Source organism: Opisthocomus hoazin, chromosome 4 (assembly GCF_030867145.1).
Source record: "Opisthocomus hoazin isolate bOpiHoa1 chromosome 4, bOpiHoa1.hap1, whole genome shotgun sequence".
In the NCBI taxonomy this organism is placed as follows: Eukaryota; Metazoa; Chordata; class Aves; order Opisthocomiformes; family Opisthocomidae; genus Opisthocomus; species Opisthocomus hoazin.
The window spans coordinates 75,182,198-75,209,364 of NC_134417.1; the positions used below are offsets into that span (position 1 = coordinate 75,182,198).

Here is a 27,167-nt window from a genome sequence, read left to right on the forward strand (position 1 = left end):
CTCATAGCCGCATGTCTTGGGACATCTGGAAAAAGCAGGAGGTTTTTGACAATATTAGTATTACGTAAAATGAAGAAGAAATAATTTCTAATCCCTGCATCCCATGTGAATTTGTCTCTCATGTTAGAGAGACACATTTTCACTTTTATAATAAATTGCAACGTATCTGTGAATTTTAAAATTTAAATAATGGACTGGAAACCTGCAAAAATTGAAAATCTTTAGTTCACTGCTTTTCAAAGCCACATGAGCTTATACACAGCAAGAAAGCAGGTTGCTATTATAATACATGTAAGAACAATCCTGACTAGTAACAAGCTGAAAAATACTCCAGCACTGAGTCAATACATTTCTATTGTTTACCTTCCCACAGGTCAGTAACAAATGGAACAATGTCAGCTAACAAGACCAAGCAGAGTAATGAGATCATGTATGCCTCCTGCCTGACAGTAGTAAGTGCTATGGAAACTATTTTTCACCTTCCTGGAAAAAATAACATTTTTTTCTAGATTTTGATTTTACATTCCATTTAGAAGACTGATTTCAAAGGAAAAATTGCTATGAAATAGCAGTGCTTTGAAGTTAGCACTGAATAAGAGTTTGAGGGAAAGGCTGCCTTTGAATGCACATAAAATGTAAAATTGTAACAAGGTAAAATGTTAAATTGCAAATTTAGAAAGTTGGAGTATTTCCTAGAAAGCAGAAACTCCACTTAGGCAATTAAATAAACAAGCACACTTAATGCAATACTACAGCTAAGAGGACAAACACAGCCCTTGCACATATAGCACGAAAATCAGGTTGGTACACAAAGAGGGTATTTTCTCCTTAAATGTCTCAGCATAATATCAGTAGAATAACATGCACCCAGTTTAAAAAAAAAAAAAAAAGCAGGAAAAACTTAAGACTGAGAGAAGAAGAATGTTTTGAGACCTGGAAAAAACACCTTACAGTGAAGTAAGGTTTGTAGCAGGAAGTAATAGCTTTTATTTAATTAACAGCCCAATTCCCAGTGGGAGAACATTTTTCACAAAAGAACTTTGACCTTTCAGCCCACAACCTCAAAGAGACTACAAAATACCTTCAACAGCTGAGCCTGGGAACAAAAATCCAGAACTACTGTATTTAGTGGAAATCATGGACTCCGTAAAATACTGGCTTTATGGCACATTATAGTCTTCCACTGCAGCTGATCTCCAACTCCTTTAGCAGTATTCCATAGCTGACAATTTGTGCTCTTATTTTAGGTCAGTGGAATTCTTAGCACATTTATCTGCCCCCTTGGTCATAAGGAGAGTGATCATTAGGGCAACCACGTTTTTCTCCAAAATTGTCTGATTACCATATTAGGTTAAAATTAATAATTTATCCCAATCTGTACTTAGCTTGAAGCTTGCTGATTCTGTTCAGACCAAAAGAAGGATCAGCATGCTTGAAATTTTGTTTCTTCCAACTATATCAATGGCCTACTATTAATTTCCTGTTATTAATTCTACCTTCAAACCTTGTCTCATTTACATCCTACAGTATGCCAGTACTTTACAGCAGGGTCCAAATGTATTAGTTTATCTAAAAGGAGCTTAAGTAATGACTGGATGATAGGCAAATATGCAACCATATAGCAATATATAAATTTGATATTGATATTGAGCAAGCTGCTCAATCTAGTAGGCAAAGGTATTAAAAAAGATAACAGAGAAAGGCAAAAAGCTATCCAAATTCAGAAGAGAAAGGTTCACCATTTTAGCAGTGATGACAGTTGAATGTTGGTAAAACATGCCTGAAGGCTTCTCTGTCAAGTCTTTAAATCAAAATAGTTGGTAGCTCAAAAGAAAAACTGTAGGCACAGTGAGGAAATTATCATTTGGGACCCTCCAATCTAAATTACCCAGAAGTTCAGACAAGAATATAATGGTGCTTTGGGATCTTAAAACATAGGAATCTCTATACAAAGTTCTGTTTGTGATGTGTTTGGGGAACCCCAGGTACTACTGGTTAACCAAGACATTTTATGACAACTTTACTTAGGTTAGAAGAAGCAGTGCCATAGGGCTGAAGGATCGTCAGCAAACAAAGGTTCAACAATAACGCATTGTGTTTCAGTGAGGAGGTCCAAAGGAAGCTACAAGGACTGCTGGTAGAAGTGAAATCATTTAACGGTATGCACAGGAATGAGATCCACATATACCAACACTTCATCAAGATGTTAGAAAATAATATGAAAGACTTCTGAGAAATTAGACATCTAAGTGGGAGCTTTCTACAGGGTTCTAGAAAAGGTCATGAATGTCTGATTTTATTCTTTTCTGCTGGGCTGATCCAAATCCTATGGCTTTCCTGAAAGGACAGACATCATACCTCAAAAACATTACTTTTTTAGACGCTCAATTTGACCAGGGTCAGCTGCTGATGGGAGCAACTTGGTCAACACGGTAAGAGCCTGTGCATACAGACTCCAGCTGCTTAAAGTCTGTAAGACTAGTTCAGTATCTCCAAGAGTTAACAGAGTGGGGGACATAACGGAGGGCATGATGACATGCTCTCACTGATGTTTTGTTCTTAGAGAGTATTGTGCTGAATGCTGTACGTGCCCGTGTTCTGCTTGCAGCCATCTTTACAGCATGCTTCAGTTGTGCATAAGAAGTAGAGCAAATTACCATAATCAACTTCAAGGTAATGCAGGAATGGATGACTGTCTCCATTCTCTTACTTCAAGGAAAAAGTATAATTTTCTGATCATCTGGCACTGGAAGAGGATTTTCTGGACGCAGGTGAAATCAACAGAATGATGAACACATATGATGTAGAAGCAGGCAGACAGTGGGTGAGCAGAGCCCATGTGAAAAATGGGATAGGAAGGCTGGGAAGTTATCTTTGTACTTTTCTTCCCCCAGAACAACACCACCAAAAGAAAATAATGATGAACAGTAGAACAGACTACCTAAGAAGGAAGTGCAAAGAAAGGTCATTGTCTCTGGGGAAGAAAAAAAAATAGTGTCTTTTGCTGTGGAAAAAGCAGTTAAGGATGGCAACTGTCAGAAGAGGAGACAGTATAAAATCTAATTAAGAAAAAACACAGAACAACAAAAGTGACTAAAGAGGCAGTTAAGTAGAGGTACTGAAGATGTGGAATGCTTCAAGACACATAAAATCAACCTTTGAAAAGATGAAAAAGGCAAAGCTGCACATCTGATAGGAATACAGTAAGACGTAGAGATGAGTGGGGGACATGACTATTGCAGAAGTGTATAGAGGATTTCGTATACCTTTACTGTCATATAAATAGTCTCTCATGTACATAAAGTTCTAAGAGAATGCCATTATTTTTTCTGCAATTTACGGGCATTATTCCAGAGAGGAATGCATGCAGGGAGAGAAAGAACATTAGTCAAGCCAGTGAATACTGAAGGAGAAAAAGTAATCAGTTTAGAACCAAGAGAATTCTGAGAAACAAACTTGGAATGGTGAAGGAGAGGATAATATGTATTTTAAATCTAGAGAACAAAACTTTGTGTTACACAGCTGCCACATGTATCATTTATTAAATACTGAAATGCTAACATATTTAGGAGAATGCTAGAGCAACAGCTCTCAGAACTGTTGCTAGAATCTATGACATGCAGATAAATGGTTCAGTAAAATAAGAGAAGAAATGAGAGGCATAAGGAAAGAAAGTGAGATTGCATTATGTTCCTGGAACATCTTCCCATATGACAAGTGGGATATGAAAATGGTAGACAGTGGATAAACCAATTTAGGTAAGATATATAAAGGAAGTCTGGAAATTTTATAGCACAAATCCTACCAGAAGGAAGTGAGGAATGCTGCATGGTGGATATCTTCCTCTGAGTGAAACCTCTTTTTGATATGAGCTGATCAGTCGTTTTAGGAGAGCATCAGAGTAGTGATGGAGTGCTCACACTAAAGCAATGAAGTGCAGAGAGAATACAAGACAATCACTTTCTTTTTTTTCTTGATCACAATTTATTACCTTCTATACTTCTCCGAAAATGCCAAAAACACTGGCTATCAACAAGATGTACTTATTATGAACAAGGGGAATTGTCTTTCATAAAGAACATAGGCATTGATACATATTACAGACAGATGGAGTATCAGAAATCCACTGGCTCCATGATTGTATCATACTAACTATGTAACTACTTTGTTTTAATTAGAAGTTCTTATTAACCTAACGAATAAGAATTATTTTGTTCACATTCTATGTAGAAATAGTGATAATGACAAAAACATATGTATCTAATTTTGACATCAAATATGTTATACAACTGTAATAAGCATTTGATAGCAAAATGATATAAACTCTAGGTTTATGATTTTGTCTAACTTGTCTCATTTGCAAGGAGACCAGTCAAAGTGGTATAGGAGCTTTTTTCAAAGGGTACAAGACATATTTCATATGGAGTGATACACAGAATGATTCCTGTCAGTGGAGACTTTGGACTACATAACCAGCTCCAGAGCTCTTGGGACAAAATATACACACATACAGGTACAAGAGGTAAATGGCAGTGATAACTCACAATGCTGGTACAGTTGAATCTACTGAAGTTTCTAGATGTTTTAAAATTTATTTTGTTTAAATGCCACAAATACTTTAAAATATGTTACGGATTTTTACAGTATTATACAGTGTGATTACAGTATTAATACTAAACAGAATTATATTATTTGTTCTTTCATCTCATCTACATAAATTTTCATAGCCATCTTGCTTTGAAACACAGAATCACAGAATCACAGAATGGTAGGGGTTGGAAGGGAACTCTGTGGGTCATCTAGTCCAACCCTCCTGCCGAAGCAGGGTCACCTACAGCAGGCTGCACAGGACCTTGGAATGGTGAAGGAACAGTGCTTCTAGTTTTCTGGACAGTTATTAATTATCTCCCCGTTTCCAAAATTTATTCCTCTTTACAAACATTAATGATAATTTTTACCCAAATGAGCACTTCGCTTTAAAGTAACTGAAAACTAAGCAGCTACTTAACTGTGAAATCAGCTAGTGAGAAATTTTATGTTCACCATTTACATCATTAAAGGAGAGATTTTGAAATTATGTTTTTTCTGCATGGAAAAGAATAGTTATAAAGCATTAGAGTCTCAAGCTGTATTAGAACTCATTTTTCAAGTACCTTTATTAATGATTTATGCCATGGAAATCTTCATTCTTGCCTCTGTGACCTTCTTCACAGAAGAAGAATTTCAAATTGTGGATGATTTTCTCCAGGTAACAGTTTGGATCTGTATGCTAACTTTCCTCCCTCAGAATATTTTTCTTTTTCATAGTTTGGTTCATTATACATTATTCCCAGGCTTATAATATTTTTATAAACAAATGCATATTGTAGAGAAGTACAGAGAAGATATTATTCCTTCTGAATACCTATTATCCTTAACAGCCCCCTTTTAATTACTTCAAAAATTTTTTACTTTCTTTAAGCTTTCTCAGAAAAGAACATTGTTAGAGAACAGCATGTTCATGAATATACTCAGTAATCTTTTTTTCCAGCATGGAGATGATTTAGTTGTTCACTAAGATCATAGGCTAGCTGAGGTTCCACGTATTATTACTTAATGAAGAGCACTTTAGGATCAAAATCTCAGCATCTTCTGTCTGCAGCTTTCAAAACTGCTTACGTTTTTGATGCTTTTGAACTTTATGGAAACTTACTGGAACTTACATTTCAAACCCATGCTGGCACTTTTGAAAACACGTTCCATGATCATGAAGTTAATGGGATTTAACCTGGCATATTAATTTTTCAATATAATTACAATCTTTTCTTCATAAGTAATCCAAGCAGGCAGAAGAAACATCCAGCTCGCTTAAAAGCAGGGAAGTTGAATTCTACCAGTAAGTCTGCCACTAATTCACTCAGTGACTTAGAATGGTTACTCAAGCTAGCAGTTTTAAAAGCCAAGAGCTAAACTAAGGTAGTAAAAAAAACATCAAGGAAATATTTGCATTGACTGTAGGAGGCTCTGAATCAGTTCGCAAATGGCTGATTAGAAAAATGTGCTGAATACTTGCACTAATTGCTTAAGTCAACAACAGATGGAGGAGTTGGCATCCGTGGACACAAGGCCACTCCTTTATATATCCAACTTTAGACATGTAAGCATGAAAATTTGAGCTCAAGCTTTGCGTCCCAGCTTTTCAATCAGTAAAATAAGTCTTAAGGAAACCCCATTCTCATATGTTATAGTGAAAATGCTAACCAATTATTCATACATCAGCTGTGTCACAGACAGCCACACATATGAACAACTGCCGAGCATGCCCTTTCAGCAAGTCTGCTCCGCTGGCAGTCCCAGCCCCCTCTTCCCTCTCCGCTTCAGATTTTCCACACCCAGCTGCCAGCACCGGGCTCCTTTTCTGATCAGCAACCACCTTCACTCCCAAACCAGCCCCTTCACACCTACCCAAGATCCCAGCCTCTTTACCCAGCAATCTCAAATTATATTGCTGTTCAGTCTTCTCCCCAAGCATCTCCTGCCTTCCCAACAGCCAAATTTTATGTCTTGTTCCATACCTGGGAACAGGAGGGTTGTGCTGATGAGAAAAAGGTCACCGGGATTTTCACAGTAAGAAAACAATATATTTTATTTTTTGGAAAGAGAAGAACTACTTGGGGTGACAATTCCCTTCTCTCTCATATACACGTGGGCACACACAAATACACAAAAGTCCTGCAAAAGAAAATAATGTTTTGCCCCAGTGAATTCAAATAATACTAGAGAGATTATATCTGGAAAAGATATTGATAACTGAAACCATTCATCAAGAAAATTTGGGATTGGAAGATGTGGAAGCGGAGCTGGGCCTGCTTAGAAAGCATTTGGACTATCTGTGAAAGTGAAATGTTAGGTAAGATGAATAGGTGCACTGCCAGTTCTGCCTGTGAGGTAGAGAAACATATGCAAAATCATCATAGAAAAACAGGTAGCTCCAGTGTTTGAATATTAGAAAGTAGCAAATGAATTAATATTTCCCAAGAACATGATTAAAGCTTTAGTGAGAATTTGAAAACAAACACCCAGCAGGAGTACTTAGAAGTGCAAATTGAGGACATACATATCACTAAAATATTCTGAGTATAGCAGCATTTTTTTCATTTAAGTTCTAGTTGCATCAAAACGTATTTAATGGTAATGAAATACTTTAAGTTTTTCTCTTCTTTTTCTTGTGTGTTATAGTACAACAAAACAAATGAGTTTCCTAGTGCTGCATTTGAGGGCTTTGAAGAAACTGGCATTTAGTGCCGACTAATAAAAAAGTAACTACATGTGCAGTACAGATAACAAGGTAAGTATTATGTTGCCTTAATACGTAAGAATCCATTTCTGACCATTTTCCACACTGACCATTTGCCTAATGAAATCAGCCTTCCTTCCCCTTAAAGTACTGCTTTGTACACCATGGTTGGATGAAAATAGCCTTTTCTCTGACTCAAACCACTCTCTCTCATTACCACCATGTTCAAGCACAGTGCAAAGCAAATTCCGTCATACAACCAGCCTGATGCGGAAATAAAAAAAAAAATCCCATATGATTATCTGAGTGAAAGGTTCCTCAACTGAACTTTGTGCAGCAGGCAAAATTGTATTGAACTCCTCATATGCTGAATTCAATGGGGATACTCAGCATGCCGTTTGCTTGCATGCACCCATTTAGGGCACTAAAAACAAGGCTCCAAGACATAAACAGGCTCAGAGGAAGCATTCCAGTACAAATTTTGCTCAAAATCTCACTAATGGTATGTGTGCAATTATTGGGAAATCCCTACACTAGGATGGAGGGGATACATTCCGACCTTCTGGGGCATCTGCAATCTGAAAGTAACAGCATTACAGCAATTTAATAGAGACTAATAAATTTCTTTGATACCAGTGTTGGTATCTGATAGTCCATGTGCAAAATCACACAGCATTTCTCAAGTGTTTTTAGTGGATGTACTGTCTTCTTAAATTTAAAATTAACAAACCTTCCCAGTCAGCTTTGAAAGATCATCTCCTCCCATTATCTGCATATCTTGCATAGACTGATCATTCTGAAAGAAGAAAGAAAAAACCTTGAAATTGGATATAACTGTATAACATAAAAGTATAAAGATGTTAACTTTGGATCTTTCAAAGTCTTGGTTACCAATATTTTCCAATGCTCGTTAGTATTGGTGTATGACAAAACCCTCCTGTCACTTGTTTCTGTGGCTTCTATCATCTCCTGGTTGGATTTCAGCTAACATCAAGCTCCAGGCTTTACCGAACTAGAAAAAGTTGCCTCTTTCTTTTTAAAATAAATAATGTTCCCTAGCTTATTATTTCTTAGTATCACAAGCGTTGAGTAATGTATTTGTCCCTTTCACAACAGGAAGCCAGGAGCATCTCAACACTTGACCAAACACCTGTAAGCACATTATTCGTTTGGAACAGTCTTTAGAAACACAGGCAAAGTGTGCTTACATCTGTCACGCACACACAGAACTCAGCTAATTTTGTAGAAATTCAGTCAGTATTTTTTTCAGGGGAAAAAAGTGTTGCAAAAATGATCACTTGTTATCAAGAACAGTTTCAGTGTGCCATACAGTTTCAAGAGTTTTGGTTTTGATTTTTTGAGTAACTCGAAGATAAAAATCCTTGAGGTCAATTCATTAAAACAAAATACTGTCAATCAGGTCAAACCAAATGCAACAGAACAGTATGCTTTGATTTCCCTATTAGAAAAGGGTTTTTTTGAAAAAAAAATCAATAAAACTTTTTTTTGATATATCTGTTTTACAGGCATTTCTAGTTGAAATTCATTCTGACAGAAAATTCTCAACTAGCTCTAGTTCAATCTCATTATCAGCAGCACACAAAGTTAAGATCACATAAGGGAGACATACGGAAGCCCTACTTTTAAGGGAAGACAAAAGAGGCCTTAAAGAAGGTAGCAAGTTAGAAAATATACAGCCATGGCCAGGCTATATGGACTTTCCAGAGAAAGCAAGAGCAAAACTAAATAAAGTTAATGTGAGTTTTTTGCAAAATTGGTGCACGTGCTAATCTAATCTCCCTACCCAAAGGAAAATAGTGTTAGTACAATTTTAATAATAGCTGCAGTATCACAACGTGACACTGTAGTTTACTAGTAACATCAGGAAACTTTATCATTGCAAACAACTGCTAAAAATGCAGTTGTTGCTTTTATTTCATAATTCCAGTGCTCTGAAGTAAAATATTTTTCCACGAATAAATAATGGAACAGCATGACTTGCAAGGTAGGTGAGGATTTCCTGGACTAAGGGGTTTATAGCTCTTCTTCTTCCCCTCAGAAAGCAGCCCCAGCAGAGGCAGCACGCAGGTGCCTGCCCTGTGGTGCAGTGACAGCCACATCTGCCCACGTTCACAGCCTGGGTGGCACAGGTCCGGGGACTTCCAAGGAACCTTTGCAGCCACTGGATCACAAGCGATCTGGCAACCCCAGGAACTATTTTGTGGTTCCCATGGGAATGGGGATTATCTAAATTAACACAGCCTTCCTGAGTAACCGTAAGTGAAGGTTGCAGAATTGCCCAGATGCAAATTCTCGAGGTTTGCATACTGCAGACCCACCAAAAGGCTCCTCGTTTACTCAGACTCCACTCCCCAAAACCCTCTCATACCACAGCTTTGTAGAAGGTCCTTCGCAGTCATTGCCTTAAAGACAGATTTTAGACCTGACTTCACTTTTTCTGCACCAGATCTAGGAGGTTTAGATCCTTTTCATGCTGCTCTCGTTCGTTTCCTGGGCAACAGAGCTACAACAGGAATGAAGGTTACATCCCGTATGTTTTCTGATAGAAGTTTCAACATTTCTCTTCTTTGTGTAAAGAAAAACAGAAAGAAAAAAACCCAAACCAAGCAACTGATTCCTCAGAAGATTATTTTAAAACTAAATATAAAGTGGAGATGGAGAAGATTTTAAGTTCAGGCTTAAAAGCACAGCCTTTTGTTGTAGAGCAAGACAGGTCACTCTTCAAAACTCTGGGACATATTCAGGTCAAGGCTATTACAAGATTATGAAAAGCAGATCGTTTCTAATATCTATCACGGCATGTGTAACCAAGGCAGTGACAAAATATTTTTTCATTTCCACATGAGGAAGACCGGAATTTCAGTAATAACCAACACACAGGAATTACTACAGGGGCAGTTTGCCCTGAGTTGCTAGTTGAAAAAGAGGGAAAAAAGATAACAGTGAGGTGCAAAGATTAATGAATTTGTTTTTTTTTAACTGAAAAAATAAAATCTCTTTCAGCAGTCTTCACAGCAGCACTGTTTCCTTTGCATTTGGTATTTCTGGCTCCAACTGAAAGGAAGATGCTGAAATAGCATCTCCACTGCTGGCAAGCAGTTAAGCAAACACAAAAGCCATTGAGAACCCGGGAATCTGAGCATCCCATCAACCTGCATATTCACACACTGGCTGTTGTGACACAACTGCACACAATTATGAAAATCCTCCTGTTCTGACTGGAGAAGGTGAGGATTCACTCTGACTAAAAACCATATAGAAAAATGCAGCTCAGAATCCATCAGCCAAGGTGCTTTCAAGAGATTTAAAGAAATTACTTGCATCACACAGTAGAGCAATTCTATTGCAAAAAAAAAATTCAGATCATTTATCTTAATGCCATTTATAACTATCTCTATATTCATCAATTAACTCATATTGTAAAATACATACCTGCCAAACAGCAAGACTCAATACCACAATGTCACATTACCATAATAATGTTCGTATAGATAACGTGCACACTACAGTTGCCATAGGAACGTCTCAAAGCTTTTTTCCAAGTTCTTAGTTTATAATCTCAAAATAACACTGCAGTAAATGTTAAGTATAAAGTACAATAAATGTCAGGAAAAAAAAATCTGTTTCATTCAGTACCAATTACTGTCAGCTCAGAACTGTTTGTTTAATTTTTATGGTCTCAAGTCATTCAGAGCTTCTTTTTTCCCTTGGGAGTTGCTCCATACCTTAATAAAACTGATACAATTGAGTCTCTAGGACTTCTTATAAATGCAGAGACATGAATTAAACGTTCATTTTCCATCTCCCAAAATTCCTCAATACTTGCTTTCTAACATACCTAAACCCTATCAACACAATTTTTGCTGTTCTGTGTTTGACACTAAATATAATGTCCCAGATAGAGACATATCAAAATCACACTACGTTTTACTTAATGCAGCACAAAATATATTGAAGCTGTTTCTAATATGACATGATGCATTTTGTCACATCCCTACACCTCATCCCAAGCTACATTTAATACTGCATTTCTGATTTTTTTTTCTGTGTTTAATCAATCTGCATTTTCCAGAATAAATCTGAGTTTCTTTGTTTTTATTTGCTGTGTTGTATTTTTTTACCTGTTCATCTTTGGTTTATGATTTTATTTCAGTCAGACCTTGTCAATATACATCTTCAGATCCTACGAACACTTGGTGAATGAAAGCAAGAATGTTGCTATTTCCACCTCTGCTTTTCACAGCATGCAAGATAAAACTTTGACTTTCTATGTTGATTGGAAGTATAGATATTTAAATTCCATCTATACTAAGTCATGTCTTTTGAACTGGGTGAGGCACAGAATTATTACATGTCTTTGACATCTCCCGAGATCAACACTTGGACGTAGTTCAAGTTACAAGTGAAATGAGTTGGGTGGTCTCAGGAAAATTTATTATAAACAGCATTGCTCATCTGAAAATTGCACCAAACTATGAACATCTGTTACTCTTCTAAAGAAGCAGAATCTGGAGTACATTAACACTGGGCTCATTGAAACAAAGATTCTTGAATCATGGCAAAAAAGTAGCTCTAACATAAGAGTTTAAATGTATAACTAAACTATGAAATATGCACACCGGGTCATTATCACACATCTTGCTACCATAGTCTGCACAATTCATGTGGAATTTCTTGGAAAAAATGTGATTACCTTTTTCTCCCAAATTCATCAGGAAAACTCTTAACAAAGAAGGATGTGACCATCAAGCCTGTTCTACTTTGCTTTCTGTCACTTGGGTGATACAGGAGATCTGCCAACCTGAGGATTCCCATGAGGACAGCGTGCTCACTCTGCACCACCATCCCATCTCCTACAACTGTGTTTTCCAGGAAGGTTTTGATCAAAAATAAGTCATTTACAGACCATTACTTTCAGTTGTCCCTTGCAACCTCAAGCTGTTGAATACAGAGCATCTCTAAGGCTTCCCTTATCCTTCCCTAATGGCTAAGTGAAACGGATAGACAGAATTACTGCAAGAGCCAAGCACCATTTCACCAACAGGTTTGGTGCGACATGTCTACTAAAGCAGAGTAGAGTTCAGTTTCTACATGCACTTTGGCCTCACCTTTTTATTTTCCATTAAGACTGTCATTAACTGCTTGTGATCTATGCTGCTTCTGTTCTCGCAGTGACCCATGACCTTGAAATGTCTTCATTAAAGATAGGATTACTTGGTTCCTAATTTCGGTATCTGAAAGCTAAGACATCTAAATCCATGCATCCTGGGCTCCCTTCATAGTCAATGGAGAAAACAAGATAGATCACATAAATCATCTATTTCACCATGAGGGAAATCTACAGCAAATAACTTACACTTAGACATCTAACTGTGAGAAATCTGAAGTTAGGTGAGATGAATCCCAGCTTAAGAGACGAGATCAATATTTTCTTCCTAAAAACTTCACTGAGGACTCAGAAGGAAATTATCGGTCGCATTTACCACAGGCACATGAGAAGAAATGATCTTGAGTATTATCCATTAGTAACATCCTGAACTATCCACTCAGGCTCTGTCTCACACAAACATTTAACACAATCCTCCTTGATACCACTCCATGTTAATTTGCTTGCATGTTTACTCCAAGGTTTAATTTTAATCTAGGTGAAATATATTTGAGGACAGCTTTCAAAAGACACAACCAATCTAATATTTCTACCAACTTATGTCACAAAAAAATATTAGCAACCAATCTTTGCAGACTTTTAATGAAAACATTACACTGGATGATTAACAGGGCTCTACACCCTGAACTTGGAGTAGAAATATAAATTTACCTATAGGGTTTACCAACTGAAAAATGACAACAATTGGATTTCATGTTTGTTGGGTTCATGATCATTAAGAATAGAGTCCCAATGAACCTCAGTAAAACAATAACTTGAATTTGATACTGGAGGAAAGACCCAGCAACTGGGTAGGCTACACTAACAGTAACTTTGAAGGTGATCTGATGGCACTGAGGGAACAAGGTGGATGGCATTAAAGTCAAAGGGAGGTGACATTACCAAGGTAATGAATGATGACGATTTGAACAAAATTCTTGGTAGTTCATATAGTAAAGAAAAGCTGAGACTTTGAAACATCACATAGACATAATTGACATACGAAATAGATATACGGTTTCAGAGACATGGCTACAATATACTGCTGCAATGATAATTGAAAATGACAAAAAATCAAGCACAACTGTATACTCTGGCTTACAAACTAACACATATTACAGATACATTTTGCAGTTAAGAAAAAATATAATGCTCAGATGAAAACAGATCAGATATGACAAGAAATGACTTTCCAGTTAATATCTTCCAAAAATGAAACCACATAAGCAATGTCTTTCACACAGCTTTGAAATACAAAATTATTACTTCTATGTGACTTAGCTGCAGCAAACTGATTCATAACGTAACCAAGCTTTCTGCACTTAAAAAATAGCATTGCAGAAATTAATTGCAGGTATTGGCAGAGTTTAGATAGATGTATCTGCAATTATAAAGACTTCTGTTTTGAAATTACACACTGTTCAATAATTATAATATCTTTTGCTACATGACCATGCTGTACTATCTCAGCCATGAACCTAATAATTAAAATGAAAATTTTGATGTTGCAGTTTGGATGCTGACACCCTAGTATGAAACTTAATTGCTTTGCAGTCTGCCTCCTGAGAAGTGCTTCAATGTATGAATATGTTGGTCGTAGAAGTGTCAGTATGGCATCTACATCATCCGTTAACCTATTTTGACTATTAGGTAAAGTCAAACTGAGATATAAAGTATAGGTTATGAAATTATCCTCCGTATATCAGCAGAAGTAAGAATAACATCAGTGGAGTGGTAATACATATGATCCTGTATTTACAAGCAACATACACTTGAAGTGATATCATTTTGGGATATTTCTCTAAAGAACAACAGCTAAGAAAAAGGACCTCATGAGTGTAGGTCAGAACATGGACTGTCATGGTTTTCATACCAGGCAACTAGAAGGACTATCTCGACTTAAGTAGCAACATTCAGAGGACAACCAGTAAGTACTGTTAAGATGGAGACTTGTGCAAATGAGTGGGAATGATACGGATCACTTCCCAGTAAAGACTGAAAAGCATGCCTTCCCTTCCCCAGAATCAAATGTATACCAAAGGGCAGGCTGCAACCTCCGCAGCACACCCGTACTGAAAACAATCAAGTGCCAGGTCACTGCTATATTTGTAGGAGGTGCTTTGAATACTTTTCAAACACACCAACAATGCTGAACCAGCTGAAAATCAAATACAGTAAACTGGCATACACCCACTGTCAGAACATCACCTGTCCCACTGGGACAGTAAAGGCACATTTGCACCGAAGCACTGACAGTTTCGTGTATCTCTGTCAGCTTTGAAGTTGCAGCTATGATGCCTTCCTGAGTTGCTTAGGAACCACATCACTGACTATCATGGGCTGAGATCTGTCCTATTGCTATCGCCAGCATAACTTGAGATAGTAAATTTTAAACTGGTATAGGTATACCTATCTGAGCTCCAGTTACTACAGCGTAAGACGTGTTTTACATCTCTATGGTTAGATCTACAGTATAACTGAAGATTTAGCGTATTTTTCACTCTTTTTCTTCCTTCTTGTTATTCCTTAACAAAAAACTCCATCGCACAGGTTTGGAAGTACTTCAAATTCAGGCTAGTCTATCCAGTTCCAGGGAAGGCCAGAGTTCTGCAATGAGGAAGCTGGCTTTGGACAGCCAAATGCAAACAACGAACTTACTGACAGCCAGGTACTCCTTATCAGCTGACCTGTTGTAACGCATGTGTATGTTTCCACCCTGCTGTAAAAGCAAGGCAGATCATTCAGCTTAAACAACTCTCAGGGCAACAGTCAGTTATTAAACTTAATAAATTTGATGGTTTTCAATCATCTGTTCACATATTCAGTTACTTCTTGTGTACCAGGACTCCTACATGCCTTCTCTGTATTTAATCCAAAGAAGGTAAAATATCTTGAAACAAGATACTAGAAAATTCGTCTCCTGCAGGAGTTGCTTCCATGGAGATTCTCCGGTATCTAATGAAGCATAAACTGCCATTGAAGCTTTTCCCTTCCCGGTCGAGGCATTTGGAATTGATCTCTCTTGTGTGTACTCTCAGGCATCAACAAAGTTGAACTCACATACAATGTTAATGCAATTAACACAGGTTAATACAGATTATACCTGTAACTAAGAACATATTTGCTAGGGGCAAATATTAAAAGTTGCAAATTCTTTACACTCTTTTATTTTGCTGGAAGCATGTGTTCAACACTATATTTTCACCTATAAATAAAGAATAAAGATATTTCACATATTTTCAAATAAAGAAAATTTTCTAAAAACATGACTGCATAAATGATCTAGCCCTGTAGTGTTACTGCAGGTAAAACTTCTCTTAAAATCTCTAAACAGAGATATTATTTCAGTTATATTGGCATAAACGTGAAGTAACTTTACTGGAAAAGGGCCAAACTGTTGTAAATTGCAGCAGAATTTTGACCAGTTTACTTACCTAATAAGGATTATAGAATATAAATTATTTAATGTTTTCCATTCTGGTTTTGCAATTAAGTTTTATGTATTTGATTGTTATTGGTTCAATGGGTTGTAAGTAAGATTGCAGCACGACATATAACCATATGGCACAAACAGCACCTGTACACTTAAAAGGATCATCAAGAATGGAAATCCAGAACATGTGATACCAAATGTTTTGAATCATATATAAACCAGAAACACAATATATCCTCAAAATTCAGGTTAGTTTCCACGGAGTGTAGTCTGAGGTTTCCTTGTACTATAACATCTTTATTCTGTAAAATAACATTTAAAACACAGAAATAAAATCTGCATCTATTCCAGGACAAGTAAAGGTACTAACAGTTTCATAGGGCTGTTCAGTCCTGGGAGGTGAGGTTCATACGATGTCTCCAGAGATGGGAGGCAAATAAAATCTAAAACGTACAGGCAAACAAACAATTTAGGAAGCGTACGCTCCAGAACTGCCATAATCCTACTGAGGCATTCATTTTGGACTGCCAGAAGGTATTACTAAGGGTGTCCACTTTTTGTGATAATAAAGTAATAAAATCCCACACTCTTGGAATAGGAGACTTGGACTTCTTTTCTTCCTCATCTCTCAGAAGATCACCATAAGCTAAAGAGTGCAGGGAAAATCTTCCTCCTGTAACTATGCTATGGTAACACAAAAATTGTAAAGGACATCAAGCATGCTATGGCCGACTATACTGGACTCAGCTAGGAAAAGGTCAGTTCGGGTTCAAGTCCATGTTAACTGGAGTATCTGTCTTTTACCCAATTACTGTTTAGCAGTAAATGCATAAACATTAGAGCAGCAGAACTGGAAGTCATGTTTCCCAGCATCGACAGAGGGTCTCAGCATGCCAGTTGGGACCCTACTAGATCCATATGCACCATCTTACCCCTTGTCTTAAATTGTGTGGTAAAGTAACGAACAGAAGTAAATTAACATCATGAAAAATTGCATAGTGAATTTGTAGCTCCATACTAAAAACCCTGCCCCTTGGGGAGTTCTGAAAGCACAAGAGAAAACAGCTTTCTCTAGACTAACACCAAGTACTAACCTTCTGACTGACCCTGACTATCAGCAGTTCCTAGAATTTGGTGGAAGATAGGAGAAGAATCTTCAAATTTGTCAAATAGCTGCAGGCTGAGAAAATAGATAACAGATAAGTGTAAGCAAATTCACGAAAGATGAGACTGATAAAAACCTCAAATGCTTAGTCCCTCCCAGCAATCTGGAGTCTCACATATCACTGACTCTTACAACTCCGCTGTGCTCTCTTTCATACCACTATGTTTAGTCCCTTCGCTAGTGACAACCTGGAAACTTTTGACAACACACACTTCCTTTGTGAGTTTCCTTGCATGGTTATCATATTGTATCCCTCCTCTATTTAAATATTCTAACTTCTGTCTATCAAATGAGGAGGGAAAAGAATTTTGTCACACAGATAAGCACTGCAATAATATAGTACTTCTTGTTACTGCTATATTCCTTTAAAGTAACCTTTTTGGTTTATGCCTTACAGCATGTCGCACTGCATGAACATTGCACATGCTATGATCTGTTTTAAGAAACAGCATTTAAGAGATGCCAGTAAAAGAGACTCATAGAATTCCTTGGGAAAATTAGAACCCTCCAGCTTCTTTTAATTAATTTTTCCCCGTTTCAGATCTTAATATAAAAACCCACACACTAAATAGCATTATTAACATCCAAATAAGTAATCAAGGTGATATTTTTCCAATGCATAAATATGTCACGATACTTGCAAACTCATCAGATCTTATTTGTGCAACAGGATTAGCAACCATTATTTTCTGGACCTTTCTTATACGTAAGAGCCTATCTCCCTGTCACTGTAAAAATCTGTGAAGCAGACTGAAAATACAGACTATAGTCTCTCCTAGCAATGATATGTAGTATTGCTGCAAATGTCATAATTTAGCAGTAGCTTGCTGTATTTTTGGCAGAATATGAAACAAAATATTTTACTAAGACTAAACTTCACTTTTTTAGGCATTGTAACAAACCGCTGCTTTACAACAAATAATGTATCCAGGGGAACTTTAGAATCTAACTCTTTGAAAAGATGACCTCTTGAATGCTTTTAATGAAATCCCTTGATGCTTTGAATCTGTTCTAAAACTGACCAATTTTAAAAACATCTACAGTCTTAAATGTTAAGATATTCCAGAAGCCTGGGTTGCTTAAAAACACCAAAGATTTAAGCTCACAAAAAAAAAAAAAAAAAAAATTTAAAAAAATGAACTTCAGATCTAAAACTCCATTTATACATAGTAGCTGTACCCTCTGTAACACACTGTAATCTAAAACATTTATTTCAAATTGGAAAACATTTTTCAAAAGAAAACATTACAGCTTGTTAGAAAAATGTGGCCCTTAGGGAGACAAATTTCTCCAGAAATATTAGAAAATACCTCTTGTGGAATTTGCATTAGATCTGCAGTCCAGAAGAACAGAGTATCAACATACAAGAGAACTGTAAATTTTGTTTCAGTTACAAAAAATCATTCCACAGCTAAAAATCACAAATCAATATAAAGGAAGACAATACCTAAGCAGGGAACAACCGATAAAAATGAAAAGTATCTTGACAAGGCAAGTAGTTACTTGCTTTAGTATGTCCCACAAATGCCTTAAAGCAATATTTTGATATTGCTGGAGAGCTGTAGCACAGCTCAGTACCACTCTGCCTTCACTGCCACATCCGTTCCCATTCATGGCAATCAGGCCACTTCCTACTCACTTCTCCCCCAGCTAAGCTGTTTGGTTCCCCCAAATCTTTTCTATGTGAGTCACTGAAACACTTACTCATACTTTAAAAAAATCCCTACGAATTGCGATGGTGCTAACATATTTAAGTGGTGTGTAGGTGTGTTATCTGATGTATGGAGTTGCAGAGATCACCCCTCTATGAGTAAGTTTTACATTACAGATAAACTTGATAAACTGACTGTATGATAGGCTCATTATGACCTTTCCTGAACTATGCCCACAAATTAGCGCCTACTTATATTATTAGTAACACTCCAAACCCTTAAGCAGTGTCCAACAGGAAAACACTGTATGTTTTAATCAAAATAACTTAAATCAGAAACACTTTCTTCCTCCTTACACTCAAGACAGCCTTGAGCGAATGACGAATTTAAGCTCTTGTATTTCACAACTCTGCCATCACGTTAAGTGGAAGCTGTAGATGCCTAGAAAGGAGAGCATCAGCCTCCAGACCTGAGAAGTTCCACGACAATGAATTTTAAGGTCACATTTCATTACATACTTCTCCAGTTTCCCTTAGAACACTATGAAAAGTAGGTTGGTTCAGAAAATAATCAGGGCTGAAATATCCACGCTTCTTCCGGCACCTCTGAGGAGCATCTCAGATAAAAAAGCAGAGGGTCTGAGGCTTGCCATGCTGCACCCCTGGTGACGAGGATCTCTCTACTACGGGCAGACTTCTTTTTCCAGCAGGAGCTGGGCTGACCAAAGACGTTTCTGCCCACAAGCTGTCCCCAGCTGCTTGTGGCTCTCCGTCTGGCAGGCTCAGATGCACGCGTGCATCTGGGTCAGAAAAAATGAATCCAGCGAGCTGCAGCGGTTCAAATAGGAAGTCTCTGGTAACCGGTCTCATCTGGGCTGAGTCGGATTTGGCAGTGCTGAGAAGCAGCTGAACTGGCAAGTGTGGCTGGCAGGAGGGCACGGCAATCACTGAGGAATGAACCAGAGACTGTCACCATTAGAGCCAGCACACGTGCAGTCGGGAGAGAGACCCGTTGCCAGCATCTTAGCCTCCACCCCAAACCACCAACTACCTGTACCTGACACACAGATGAATCTAGCAGAAGACTTTATTCTCAAAGTTCCTTGAATCACGCTGTTATTCTAGTAACAGCAGCCACAATTTAACCAATGAGGCTGCTGTTCTGCTGATAACATTTTTGTAAATTTCTTAAAAAAAATTCATCAGCTGGTTTCAAGAATAAGCTTTTGGGACAGCGCCCGCTACTAACACATTTTCAGCTATTTCTCTGAAAAGCTTTAGCGTCTCTGAGGCCGACATTTTGCAGTAAGACACTGCTGCATGTAGAAGTGATTTTTGGTTTTTTTCATGGAAAATATTCTGTTTTTAAACAAGTCTTAACGCTTTGGAAATGAACATTGGGACACAGTTAGGAGGACTGTGAATTGTAGCATTTCCAAACATTCCATCCACACAAAATATGATCTGTTTCCACTGTTCCTCACCTTCTAAACCAACTCAGGTCTTACTAAGTTTCAGAAAATAACTGAAGCATCAGAGATACAGAGAAAGCATCAGTGCCTGCTTAAGACAGGAGTATCTTTGGCTTGGAACTGTAAAGAACCTTTTACTCACTTGTTTTAGCAGGTTTGAGCATTTCACAGAGCTTTCACTCAGAAAGATACTTCTACTTTAGGATGCAAATGCCATTTTATCCATTCATACACATGGAAAAATGCACAGACATAACATCCCTTTGGCAGCTTTAGGAGTAGATTTCTAGTCCGAAATATCTCATCTTTAGCTTGTCCATACGACATCTATTTGGCAGCACTGTCTACAATCACTAGAACACATTTCTCAGAACAATAACAACTTCAAAGTCTAAATCTTTGACACTGGTAGCTTCTGTGGACTAAATTAATGTCATATTTTTGTTGCTCATTAGCTTCTAAAATTATATCATCATGCTGTAAAATTCTCTTTACAGGTGTTCACTGTCTACAGTTCTGACTACAAATCATGCATCTGAAAAAGTTTAAAAGAGTATATTTTAATTACTTTTAATTTTTCTAGTATACATACAATCTTTCTCCAATTAAATAAATAAACCAAATTTTGCCTACAATGAAGCTATTTATACGAATGTCAAATCCATAATTTGAAGATAATCTGGCGTTCAGTCCTGTGAAATCATTGCAGAATTTGGCCTTAAAGTTCATAGGAATTCATTCTACCAGGTAGGCTCTAATTTGTAATTCTTCCATGGCTACTCAGCATCAAGAAGATGACATGGTCATCAGCTAAACTGTGTGCATGAAGCAAAATAAAGGGAACTCACAGCCTGCCCAAGAGGAAACTGGTAAGTATAAAAACTAATGTGGATTCTCTTTCATCTCAGGACGCACATTTTTCTCAAGAGATCATAAGCTGTGTTTTCATGACACGTAGGCATGGAGATAAACAACCATTGTGACACTCGTGTAGAGTCCGAGTATAGATATGAATCATTAAATGCAAGCAACACACTTTGTTGTTTCTTCTGTGTTGTTAAATGAATAAAACCATTTTGACGCTACTTGCTTTTTAGGGTCAGGATTACAACATACTGTTTTCAGATGTAAAGTTCATACTGATCTTAAGAAAACAAGTTCCATGCAGCAAAAAAAAAAAAAAAAAGGTTACGCAAAGCAGGAATGTACATTTTACACCATCCTCTACTGCGATCACAGTCTGATGCCTCATGCTCTTATGTTTTTTATGATGTAAGTATTTAGTCATGGTGTATGAGATGTAAAGCTACACAGCAGAAAAATAAATTCTTTTACTACATTTACCACTGGCTTTCAACTTACTCATAAAATCCTTCTGCTTCCTTACTCCTACAGCAGAGAGATTTAGCAAAATTATTTACTGAGATGGCTTCATATAGGAAAAACATTCAGATTTCTACTAAACAATGCTTGGTTTGTTGCTTGTTTTTAGAATTTTGCAGCACTAATGGTCCTGTTTATGCCAAGATTAATAAGCAACAGTTGTAAATACATTTCAAACAACTGGAGGCTGAAGAGGAAACAGATAATATCAATGGATTTGTTTGTGAACAGACTTCAATGCAACCATTGTGAATGGATTATAATTCAGAGGTCACATTTTTTTATTAGCTATGTTCTGGAAACCATAAATACTGTATTCATTTTAAAGAATTACATGAATTGACCAAATCCACATAATCCTCTAGAAGTTTCCTCCAAGTGACTAGAAAGCAATATTCCTTTGAAGTTCATTCATATTTTTCAGGACGATTTTCAACAATATCTTCTCGACACCAGAAGATAAAAAATGCACTTCTAGAATCTGCAGTTCAGCTACTGTATGGAAAACAGATCAATATTCTGTAATAATCTGTGCTCAAGATGGAATTAACAACTATGATGTATAACCTGATTATCAACAATTCATCTACTATCCTCTTTCAGAAGTGCATTGCACAATATCAGAATAACAGAGATGACTGATCTTCTGTCACTTTAGTCCACACAGGAATAACCAAAGAAACCGCAGAAGTCTTAAGGACAAATATCAATTTCACTCCTAGTTTAGCTCACCATGGTTTTCACTGAAAAAAAGTTATGCCACTGGGATTCTTTGCCACTCCCCAAAATGTGAGGTTTACTATCATACTTACTTTGTAAAATACAATAATTAAGAGAATTAAATAGACAATCATGGATAACAGTATGGGAATACTAAACAAGAACCAGTAGCAATGCATGTAGAAAGCACACTGGTCTGCCCAATAAAAGTATGTGGCGTTTTTCCTCTCTTCCACCAGCCACCATCACTAGTTTCAATGACTCTTCGCATGATCCTTTCAATTTTTAGCTTCCATCATCTGTCCACCAAAGAAGTCCTAATTCACAAGCATTTACTTTTTCTCCTGCTGACAGATTGCTGAGAACGTCTCAAGAAAGTCTACAGATTCTGCATACTTCCTCTACTTCTCCATTTCATTTTTTCCGGTTCCATTTCAAAATTGAGCTTTGGTTCAACCTTTACCTTTAGCAGCCTGTCCTAAATTGTCTCTTCCACACTGAACAAGAGAAGCTCTAATTATTGTTCACAAACACTCTACTCTTCTGATATGGTTCTCATGCTATGTTTTTTTGCTAAAACATACCGCATTCGGCCCTTCTCTTTGTGACATCCACGTCCTTCTATTCCTGTGTTTGCTCTCTCTTCTCATTCATCCTTAAACATTCTTTCTTGTCTAGTCCTATCCATTAATTTGTAAACACCCTAGTAAAACACCTTCCTGCTTCCTCTGTTGTACTTCCCTCTGGATTCTTCCTACTTAGTTCTTTAATCTGCTAAAGTTATCAGTATCACAATCTTATTAAAGAATTTCTGGATCCATGTCACCTCACCTGCTGGTGTCATATTCTCCTTGGATGACATTCCCAAGCCCAGCTTCTTCCTCTGTTACTTTTCTTCCTTGACTTCAACCTATCCTGTTTCTGAAAATAATTTTGAAATCTTCCATCAATTTGAAAATCTCACCTCTTTTCAACTTCAGAGCTCTGATTCCCCGTGGAGGAGTGATCACTCAGGAAAAAATTCCGTACGGTGAAAATTGAATATATTAAACTTATTTGTTCACTTTTAAACTCAAAAGTCTTTGCAGTCAATTCCACTGTTCCTAACTTCTGTACATTAAAATCCAATGTCTTAGAACTCAATGTCTAAGAAGTTGCCAAGTTCTATCTGTTCTTGCATCAGTGTTTCCAGAATACATTGTTTTCCCCTAAAACTTGGCATGCAGCTTTCCATACCTGCATCATATTTCATGTGAAGACTATTCCAGTACTTCCTTGTCTACCCACTATACTTACTGATGCACTACTCTTGAGATCATTCACATAAGTCTATGCTTTTTCCTTTTTGCCTCTGAAAACTGCTGCTTCCCATTCAAATTTCCATCACTGGATTTTATTTTCCTTTCCAACTTTTTCCTGACTCTCACCTTTAAGTCTACATGCTACTGCCCTATCTGTTTATTTATGAAATCATATTTTCTAACTCTTACTTTGGTGCTTTCTTTTAATTTGCTCACTCTGCTAGAAGCTTGTGAAGTAACCATACAGCCTCTAATCAAATCCCCACTTAAACAATCTCCTTATTTTCAGCTCATTTAAATACACAAAGTTAAAATGAGAACTAGTGTATCGTATCACCTGTAAGTCTACAAGAAATGGCATTCTCCAAAAATCATATTTCTATGGAGGAAAACTATCCACGTATCTCCAAGTCATGATTCTTTTCCAATTCATAATTATTTTTAATATCATTCTTACTGATTCAGAAGCCTTAAAACTCTGAGTTATAGCAACGCTATCAAGTGTTTCTTTGTATACCATATATTTCTCAATCTACAGATATAAACTTTGTTTGCAGTTAAGCACACCTAATTTTTTCTTTATTGATCTACACCTGAGCCTGTAAGTTTCTGTCTACATGTGTAAACTCCTTAACTTTCTCTACTGTATCATTTCAGCATTCTAGTGAAAAAAAAACCCTCAAGAAATGGAAAATCATAATGCAATTTCTAGAGGAAGTAAAAATATGCTTTCAGACAAGGCTGCACCTCCAGTTTCAGTTGCAGAAATTCTGTTAAAAGACAAAGAACTAATACCGATGTCTGTAGAATATAAACAGTATAATGACATTAGTTTTAGACTACGGTTTCCTAAGTTGGATTCCACTTTGCTTCCTCTACAAATAATAATAAAACGGTATTTTCCCACATTACCTGTGTATATACTAAATTCTGTAATCTGACATTCCAATTTGAGATAATGAAACAAGACACCACTTGTAAAACACAGGAAAGTTTCTCATAAAAATGTCCATGCTTAGTCACATATGTCAATACTTCACAAACCAGATAAAACCATCTTGATTATGGAAGTACAAGGAGCCACTCATCTCATTAATATCCAGAGAATCTAAATGTACTATGCTTTTTTTAATATCAATTAATGTGTATGAAGAAGTCTAAAAATGAATTTAGACGCTCAACTTCAAGCTACTTAATATGAAAGCAGATCTTAACATACTAATTAAGTGTCTAAATTATGGAATATGATGACAGGTTTGAAAAACAAAAAGGTATGTAAAGCTGGTCATGTTTGCAATCTCCTTTTATTTGAAAAGCAATCATGTCAGCATGTCAGACATCAAAGTACAACATTTTCCTCTGATACTCTGCAGTTAAGGTGTACTTCCACTGATGCCAAGATCTGACGCTGGGTCACAGTTGCAGCCCACTTTTACTACATGATTAAACCAAAAAATCTCACTTTAAATTACAACCTCTAAAAATCCACTAACCTTCCAGTACTGAAGTTGGAATGAGACAATTCAGAAATCCCACGAGTTTGAGATGAAATTAGTTGTTGGATTTAAACAGCTGGAGGGGGGAAGGGAGACATATCTGAATTGAGAGCAGCAGGACTCCCTTTAGGAGAGAAACAGAAAACAGTTAGTAAAAGGAAGCAGTATAAATAATGTGAGAAGAGTCTATAAAATGAAAAAGGGATAAAAAGAGAGAAAAATGGGTTGAGAGCAGCAATAAGTCTTAATAGAAAGTGGAACAGAAAAGGCGAAGGGAAGCAAAGGAGTGGAACCGGTGATGCTCCAAGACTTCATGTAGAGTCTTCCCTCTAAAACTGTAATTATTTGCCTCTGATTAAAGTGTAAAGCATTGTGAGAGGTATGTTATCACAGAATAAACTAACATGGGGGATTTGGGAGTCTCATATAAGGCTGGGATAAAGAGTCACTCAAACTGGTAACAGCTCAGGTATTCTGACCATTGCTGTGTTGACAAGGGTACATTCTGTAAAACTTGCAATTGGGCAGGACACACCGATAACTCAGAACGCAAAGGATGGCAGGTAGTGGCACTTCTGCTTCAGTCAGCATCATATTTATACATATCTCATGGAATGAATCTAGCAATATTAATGTCACTTCAAATTTATACAGTAGTGTCATTCAGCTTCTCAAGACCAGGCAGATATCAAGCACTGTTCCAAGCACTAAATCAAGCACAGCTTCAGGCTATAAATAGCTGACACCTGTTTGGAAGAACTTATAAGAAAAAAAGGATTTATTTTCTAAAAACTAAATGCAAGCACTAGTCCTAGGCAAGGCACTACCTTCCTGCTAAAGCATGAGGCTAAGATCCATAATATGCACAGCCACTAAATGCTAGGATCATCTAGGGCTTAGTCTTGATAACTGCATCTGTGCATAACAAAATTTGTATTACAGCTTCACCCTGATATAACGTGCTTTTATTTTATTTCCTAAGCCATCATGTGAAGATTTCCACACTTCTGTGGGATACATCTCCTGTCACTCATTGATTATGGGTTAGTATGGCTAAAAAGAGTTGACTTGTCACCAAGGAAAGAAATTTTAGAACCAGGGTATCTTCATACTGGATAAGAGATAATCCAATAGGAAAAGCATGTGTATTACCTATATGCCAGGTGCAAAATAAAATCCAATTTAAGTAATTCCACTATTCGCCAAGCAGTATTATTGAATTGCTATCATTACTACACCAAAAAAGTTTGAGTATGATTTCCATGTACCTTTATGTGAGACAAACATTATATTTTACTTTATTAATTAGTTCCGTAATACTGCTAAATAGCAAGAAATTGTATATTAGTATTGCACATGTCCTTCATAGACCTGACTAATTCTTGAAAGGGAAGTCCAAGGACCAAATCCTAACCAAATGGCTACAAAAGGCTCTCATCCACTTCTCTTCCACAATGGAAAAAAAACGGACTGGATTTGTGAAAGTTAGGAAAAGCTTACGGTCACTGGGGGCAGAGCAAAATGCCAACCAAGCAGCCTCTGTCTGTGGAAAGGATGTAGAGTTACTGTGGGAACTACTGGACTCAGCAAGTTGCATTTGTGCTCAGAGAGAAACTGTATTATCACTTCACTTATTTACTGTACCTCCTCAGACATTTCTAGGACAACTTACTTCTAGAAATGCTCCCTCTCTATGGAGTGTGAACTCCATACGAGATGGAATATAAATGTACAGCTTACACTAACAGAAACTGTAATCATGCATTCTAAAAAAAGGCCAGTCATCTCACTATCATTGCCTCACTGAAACAAATTAATTATTATTGCATAATTTCCTCTGAAGGTAACAGGAAGTCTTGATCCTATAACACTGGATTTGGTTCAATGGCTTATTTCATTTTCTTATAAAACACTATCATCATCTAGTGGTATATTTTGCTACTATGTAAACTTTCTGTTATGAAGATGAAAGCATTTAATTTACTTAACATTAAACGTTTAGAATAAGAGATTCATCATCTTGCAGTTGTGCCAAACTATGTGGGGGTGGGGGTGGAAAATGAAGTAACATGAAATAAACTTGACAGAACTGTTGAGGATTTG

At 37.0% G+C, this 27,167-nt stretch overlaps 1 protein-coding gene across 4 annotated transcripts in view; it reads right to left on the minus strand.

Moving 5' to 3' along the window:
* Window positions 1-27,167, minus strand: part of PRTFDC1 (phosphoribosyl transferase domain containing 1) — a 47,244-nt gene that overhangs the window by 12,744 nt on the left and 7,333 nt on the right. For all 4 annotated transcript variants that reach the window (XM_075419543.1, XM_075419541.1, XM_075419545.1 and 1 more), the window contains exon 4: window positions 8,007-8,072. In XM_075419543.1, coding sequence (XP_075275658.1) covers window positions 8,007-8,072 — 66 coding nt within the window. The remainder of the gene's footprint in view (window positions 1-8,006; window positions 8,073-27,167) is intronic.